Source organism: Haliotis cracherodii, unplaced genomic scaffold, assembly GCF_022045235.1.
Source record: "Haliotis cracherodii isolate W230 unplaced genomic scaffold, xgHalCrac1.p SCAF_1, whole genome shotgun sequence".
Classification (NCBI taxonomy): domain Eukaryota; kingdom Metazoa; phylum Mollusca; class Gastropoda; order Lepetellida; family Haliotidae; genus Haliotis; species Haliotis cracherodii.
The window spans coordinates 21,093,719-21,101,467 of record NW_027266264.1 but is presented as its reverse complement, the minus strand read 5'-3'; the positions used below and the strand labels follow the sequence as shown (position 1 = coordinate 21,101,467).

Below are 7,749 nucleotides of genomic sequence, written 5' to 3'. Positions count from 1 at the left end.
TGGGAGAAGGTGGTGGAGTGGATGAGTCGAGCTTACGTTTTTTGGGGTTTGTGTATTGTGGAGGCGAGTTGGCTGGTTTAGTGGGGGTGGTATGTTCCATGTCTGAGCCATACTCGTCCGGAACAATGTTTTCGACTGTCCTCCCGGAGGTGTTGTGCGCTTCCGCGGGTGTGGGTAAGTCAGGATCTGGGGTGTCTGCGTGTGAGATGATGCGTGTGTCTGTCATGTTTTGGGGTGTTTGGTTTGGGTGAGTTGAGATGTGTGGTGCCTGAACCCTAGAGATTTATTTTTTTTGCTGGAAGGCTGGGGTTGGTGAGACAAGTGGAGAGCTGGGATTAGGAAATATTTAGTCGAAGGAGTGGAGTGATAGGTGAGTGGTGGGCGTGGGTGGTGAGTAGGAAAAAGCGTGCGTTGTGTTTAGGAGAAGGGGGGATTAGGTGTTTTTTGTTTTTAGGAGTTGGGTCAAAGGGTGCGTTTGAGTGGTGGGCGTGGGTAGTGAATAGAAATGAGAGCGTGCTGTGTTAAGGAGATGGGGGAGGGTAAGGTGTTGGTTTGAGACTAAAGGGTGTGTTTGAGTGTTGTTGTTTTTTTTAAGGATGTAGGGGTTTTGTGATTAATTTGGTGAGAGTGATAAGAGTATGTGAGTAAGGATGAAAGGATAACGTGATGATAATTACCGATGGTGAAGTTTCCTTGGCTGGCTATCAGGCAATGCTCTGTGCTGGCTTGGGAAGTGTTGCTCGCTTGATGAGAGCATTCGCGCCTATCTCTTATATACTCGCAAGGACACGTAACCTCTGGGTCAACACGTCTAAACGGTGCAGCCACTGGCTAATCCAGTCTGTCACCAACCAATCGGAGCGCTCTTACCATACGACCAACAACTGTAAACACTAAATCGGCATGCAGCCGACAAACGCACGTGCCCGCACGTGGGGCAAGATCTGAAACGTGCTGTCCCAAGCGAACTACATATCGGTGAGGAGCTATTAACCACGTAAATGCTACCATCTATCCTACATAATCAGAGGAAATTTCAATATTTCTACACTAGCAACACATATGTTTCACATTCTTACTTTCATACTTCATACTTTCAAACATCAGCTTCACAGTGATTCAAGATTTAGTTAAATAGTATTTTAGGCCTAAACTTAGGGCTTACTGAATTATTTACCTTACGTAAATAATAACACTTGTAATGCATACAGAAATACAACTAATTACTATGATCTGGCTTATATTTACAACATGACAAAAACAGGCAAATTATCAACAGCATAAACACAATATACCTACAAATCCTAGGAATACGTACAAACAATAAAATATCATCAAAAGACCAACCTTTAGATGTGAATTCCAAAGTCAATAAATCAAACACCACAATTAGTCCAAATTGTGAATTCCAAAATGTCCAATGATATACATGTGTTTGACAGTATCATCAAATGTGATATAAACTGTAGTAAAACTAAACCCTTTAAACTGGAGACAGTAAGCTAGAAAGTTAAACACAAAGGGGCTGTGAGGGGCGCGCTTGGGCAGGCTATTGGGTGATAGTGCACTAGGTGATTGAGGCTGTGGCAAAGTACTCATGCAGTAAGCTGAAACAGAATTAGGAGAGCTGAAGTGTGAAGTATATAATGTTTAAAACATACTTGACTGAACATTTAATTCAGTAAAAATCTAAACTAAAAAAACTCTGAAAATACATACAATTATCTGATCCTGTCACATATATAACAATACAAACTTCCGAGTAAAAGAAAGTACACACCCATGTCTGGTGGTTGCTGAAAATGAAACCAACGAGAAACGGTCGTTCGATGGTGATGTATTTCATACGGGTATCACAGGTGTGGGTTGAGCCTTAAGTTTGCAGTGTTTCGGCAACTGTTTTCAGTCCCGTAAAGATTTGATGACGTTTGGTCAAGTCTAAGTTTCAAGTGTATAATTTCTGTTGCCCTGCAGTTAAGTTCAACTTTCCACCCAGACATCACAATCAGAAACAATATGCAGCCAGAATGTCGCTGAGGACCTTGTGGCGCATGTAATCCACAGCGCCTACATTTTCATTGTAATAATCTAGCTCGTAACACATGGCACACCGGCGATGAGAATTTTTTGAGCACAGAAAGTTTCTCAAAACGTCATCTTGGGAGGTGAATGTCCTCCTCATTTTCTCAAAGAAATCTTCCATCCACTGCCCTCCTTGCAAACCATCATCATATGCATCGAACTCAGAGTCGTTCGAACCCGGGGAATGACTTGTCTCCTCGGCAAGGCTTGAGTAGTATTGTTTTGCCCGGATTGTGTACGTTTCGCCAATGGGAGGAATGATGTGTGTGTAATGGACATTCCCCGAATTCAACACAGGTCCCAGATAACTGCTCAGAAGGAGGTCGGTCTTTTCAGTCTGTCTGAGGGTTCGTCTCCCCGCGTTGGTCCTGCCGTTACTGGTCTCGCCGCGGACTTCCGGTCTGGAGCTATACTTTCTGTTACCTTGCTGTTTTCGTGGTGGGTATCCAAGAAGCGGGTTTTGTGAGCTACTCGAGGCAACGAGGCACATTTTGTCAGGATTTATGGGCGGGAGTCGGAGACGGGAGACGCTGGGCTCTCGGCGTCGTTGGTGCATGTCTCTTTCACGCGTTGTGAGTGATGGGTCTATGTTTGATATCCGTCGATGTCGACTCGGAGAGCGCGACTCAGTGGTGTTGCCGACACCCTCCTCTACACTTCTATCTTTCCGAACACGAGAACTAAAGATGCCTGTTGGGTTGCTCCTTTTGAAAAAATCCATTGTGGCACCTGTTAGGAAAAATGAGTGAAGGAGACTGTGAGGAGAGATATGCCGCATTCATATGTATCCATGTGTGGACTTTAACTCCGGTTTATATGTCGTACCCGGTCAAACAAAATACTGTTATATCTATTGTATTCCGATAATTATATAAAAACCTACTAACACGACCTGCATAAAAGGAGATAATGAAATTATTATGTTTCTTAGTATTTCACAAGCCCATCTCATTAAAATCAGATCTTAGTTCTCGCTACCGCTAAACAAAGATCTGAGGACATCCCATTGGGGGTCACGTCAGAACGACCTTTCATCCAACCAATCAGAGCGTCGCTTACCAGATCATGAAAGTGACAGTCGGAATGTGATTTCTAATCATGCAACCTCGAAAACATTAACACGGGGTATTCCGAACGATAGTTACGGGTTTAACGACTGAATCCATACAATCTGGACTATCTATTAGCCATTCACAATGTTCTTTTGTTCAGGTTTCAAATTTTAAATCGAGAATTTGTCAAAATACGTTTCGAAGCGTAGTCACCAATTTGGAATTAGTGCCGTAAAGCACGAGAAAGCTGTCTTCTGATTGGTCATTCCATTGGTCGGTCAAAGTTCGCTCAAAGTCGGTCTGACATGACCCGTAATGGGATGTCCTCAGATCTTTGTTTAGCGGTAGCGAGAACTAAGATCGGGTTTTACTGAGATTGTTCACAAGCGAAATTATCCACCTGAACGGTTACCTGAAGGTGTATCCTGAATTTAGAGATATTCCAGCAACATCACGGCGACCAACACCAGAAATGGACTTCACACTTCGGTGGTACGAGTGACGCATTAACCACGGCTACCCCATGGACCCGGAGTTTTGTTACCCAGAGGTACTAACAGCTTTTACATATTTCCTCTAGAATGTAATATAGTATGCACAAATTACGATATTTCAAACATGATAATAAAAGAACCCACCTCAATTCTACAATTGTCCTAACATTACTGAAATAGGCAGTCGGTCAGACATTGTATTGGATATAACAGTAAAATATTCGGTATACTGGAAAAGTGACTGCGACATATTATGTAGTGTACTGCGACCATTATGACCTCTACAGGTAAAGTCAATGGAAGCACTACAAAATATGGATATCAGACTGTTTGCAATTCTAAAGTCTTCCATAAGAGTGAGTGAGTGAGCTGGGTTTAACGCCGCTTTTAACAGTATATAGTTATATCACGGCGTGTCAGCTTAATGTGGGAGGAAAGCCCGAAGTGATGCAGGTCTTAGACGTTTACCACTTCGGTGAAACCCACGAGCACGGGTGCTGACAAACCTAGAAACATAATCGAGGCGAACGGGATTAGAACCCACTATCATAGGTTTCTGGCGTGTCCAAGGAACGCAACTCTGCACAGCGAACTGCGGCGCCTTAGACGACTGGGCCACCCGTGCCCCCTCTTCCATAAGAGTTGAAACATTATCTTTTGGGTTGGTTTTTTTTCGCCATGGTTATGTAGTTGTCATATCCAATATCATCTAATGGTAGATACTCTTTAGAGTCTACTTTAATGCAGCCCTTCTCGGTACCGTTTTTAGAATTAAAGTCACCACATGGTATTACCACGGATCTTCCATTTTCAGAGAAGTCAGCATATTTTCTAATATTTCTATACCATTATAGTGTTCCTGAGATTGAGTTCTTATACAAAACAAAACACAAAATAGTATATATACTACTCATAAGAAGTTAAGGATCACCCGATTCTTTCATATTGGTAATGTTAATCTGTCATGGCATGAGAGATTAACTATTGTAATATGAAAAGAATCAGGTGATCCTTAACTTCTTTTGAGTAGTATATATATTAACAACCAGTCCCTGTGTACATGTTTTGATACGCGTGCGGAATGATCATGCCCAAAGACCGACAAACCACCACTATATCTTCCGGCTCGATTCTGTTTCTTACTCACCGACTGGAAACACATACATCCGGGAGATCGTCGCTGCTTTGCCCAGGTCTCTCGGAAACCAGCTGTATGACAATTTGTCCAAAACTGCAGAACATAAGGATTTATGAGCTTTTAAGAAATACTACTAAATGAAATGTTTCAACACATCACCGAAACACGATTATCCTTTGAGACAAATAGAATAAACATTATGTGGATTCTCAAAAACTAAACTAAATTTCAGAAAAAGAACCAACGCCAATCATGTCAAACCTTTGAACACTATTCCACATGACAAAATGAAAGGAAAACGCCATTCCATGGGGCATTTGTCACTGAACGTCGTGACCATAGGTTTTGTTACACCATTTCTCATAAAGGTTGAAGGTAATGTGTCAAATTAAAAGCAAATGTATCTGAATTTTACTTAGAAAACAATATATAAAATGCTGCACCTCGCCACAGATTACATCTATGTGAAAGTTTTTTGGGGTTTTGGGGGGTTTTAGGTTTTTTTTTGGTTTTGTGGTTGTTGTTGTTGTTTTGTGTGGTTTTTTGTTTGTTTGTTGTTTTTTGTTTTGTTTGTTTGTTTGTTTGTTTGTTTTTTTGTTTATTTGTTTGTGTGTTGTTGTTTGGTTGTTGTTGTTTTTTTTTTTGGGGGGGGGGGGGGCATTTAAGCAAGAAGTAGGCATCCCCATCTCTGTACGGCGAACTGCGATGCAATAGATGGTCCCCAATATATTTACTGAGATCATTGCGTCAACACATCTGATGGAAACATTAATTTGACATGGAATTCGGTTTGTAACTCAAGATAGGGAATCTGTCCTCCTTTCATAAGAGTTAACACTGAATGCCAGTTGAGGGCACATGAGAAAGGTGAGAACATCATGGAATTTGTTCCAGGCAATATTGGGAAAAAAAACTTATTTTGCCTCAAGTTTTACAGAAAAACACGTTTGTTCACAAGATGGTATGGGCAATAAAGTGATGTGAGTACAAAACAGTTTTTGGGGGGTCTTACCGAGAATATAACCAGCTTTGATTCACTGATAAATTAAACATGAAACATATACAGTCGGGGTGAGCAGCTAGACGAAAAAGTAGATGTCGCCCCTCTGAAACTCTTGACATATTTTAGGAAATAAACAGGATCGTTAGTTATAATCAAGGCAATGCATTTATACATTCAACTGATCCCAATATGGAATTGTTTCTCCACCCGAAAATCAGTATCATTTTGATGTCCTTATTAAAAAATGTGACCGTAATATTCAGCTGGAACGATTTGGTATATGCACAAATAACACTGCAACATTTTCGTCAAAGTAAACGATACATACCTTGTCAGCATTCCCACTTATAATGACGATGTGAAGGGCATATCTTGGCGTCGCGTCGTCAGTCAATAGTTGCGTTTAGGCGAAACGAATTAATAATGTCCATGTCCCCGTTCATAACTGATATATCATGTTTGATATATAATATGATATTCTAGTGGGAGCTGGGATTTTATCGGAAAAAATAAATTGTCCTAGACAAAACCTTGATAATAATAAATACGATTGTCTGACAATAAAAATATATGGTTACAAGGCGGATTTTTTTTGGTAAAAATAATAATATTTAGGCTCATAGTTCAAATTAAAGAACTATCTGGTTTTGCAGATGTAGATGAAAAAACTCTACATACAAAATCCATAATAAATGGTCGGTTCCTAGGTATGTAGGCTTAGTTCCTTATTCTAACGTGAGTAAAGAGCTGCATGACCATTTAAGATTTAAGATGTTGACGATTTGCTGCGTACAGGAATACATGAACAGACCGCCTAAACGCAACGTCAATGTAACAAGGTGTTTAATTAAGGCAAAGATGAAGCCGACATAGCCACAATTACATTCATGGCTGGATCATATCGTATATATATACGCTCTCCTCATTATCGCCCGAAAATTCACCAGGTGGCGACGTGGTAATAACATGTCTGCTAGTCAATGTAATTAGCTATGGATCTCTTCGACAAAGGAACGTGTACAATACATACATATCCACGACGCATTGCAGATATCATTAGTTCGTTGAAAATATTTTTAATTCAATTTGAGATATCTTTAATTAAATTCAAGATATCATCAATTCTCGATTACTACACGAGTGTCTGTTAGATACCATTGATCTTACAGCGAGTTTTTTCAAAACGTATCTAACGAGCGAAAGCGATTTAAATACGCTTTGTAACAACGAGTTGTAAGATCAATGGTATCTGACAGGCACGAGTGCAGTAATCTGTTTCATACACACTCTAAAATCGCACCTTTTTAGCATCGAATCGATGCATTTTGGCGATTCTCATGATCGCAGTGGCGCATTAATACATTTGGTTGGTTGGTTTGTTGTTTAACGCCGCACTCAGCAATATTCCAGCTATATGACGGCGGTCTGTGTAAATAATCGAGTCTGGACCAGACAATCCAGTGATTGACATCATGAACATCGATCCACGCAATTGGGATCGATGACCTGCATCAACCAAGTCAGCGAGCCTGACCACCCGATCCCGTTAGTCGCCTTTTACGACAAGCATAAGAGTGATACTGATAGGCTGAGTAGAGTACATTACTGTTTACAAACTGCTGCAGTAATGAGTGATGGTTTATTAGATAATAATCAAACTAAACAACAGCTCTTCCTTTTCTATTTTCAATTACATAAACAACAAACCGTTTATACTTTCGTTTGCCCCTCAGTTTATAATGAATAAAACGAAACAATTATCATTTATTTCTGCAAATCCGTTGTTCAGTGTATAAATCATGAACGTGTTGTATGGGCGGAGGGGTAGCTCAGGCGATTGCGTGCTCAATCGCCAGGCAGAAGACCCAGGTTCGAATCCCCACATCGGCTGATGATAGTTGATGTCGCTGTCCGTTAGTGATCCCAAGTTAACTTAGCAGACGTAAAACTAACCATCAACAACCAACGATATACGATGTA

The 7,749-nt window shown here is 40.7% G+C and overlaps 1 protein-coding gene across 1 annotated transcript; it reads right to left on the bottom strand.

Annotated features, from left to right (window-relative positions):
* Positions 1-2,005: 2,005 nt before the first annotated feature.
* Positions 2,006-4,794, bottom strand: LOC139466133 (uncharacterized). The gene is made up of 2 exons (XM_071248149.1): positions 4,776-4,794; positions 2,006-2,811 (listed from the first exon to the last, which is right to left on the bottom strand). The coding sequence occupies exons 1-2, from the start codon at positions 4,792-4,794 to the stop codon at positions 2,006-2,008; spliced, it is 825 nt and encodes a 274-aa protein (XP_071104250.1).
* Positions 4,795-7,749: the final 2,955 nt, after the last annotated feature.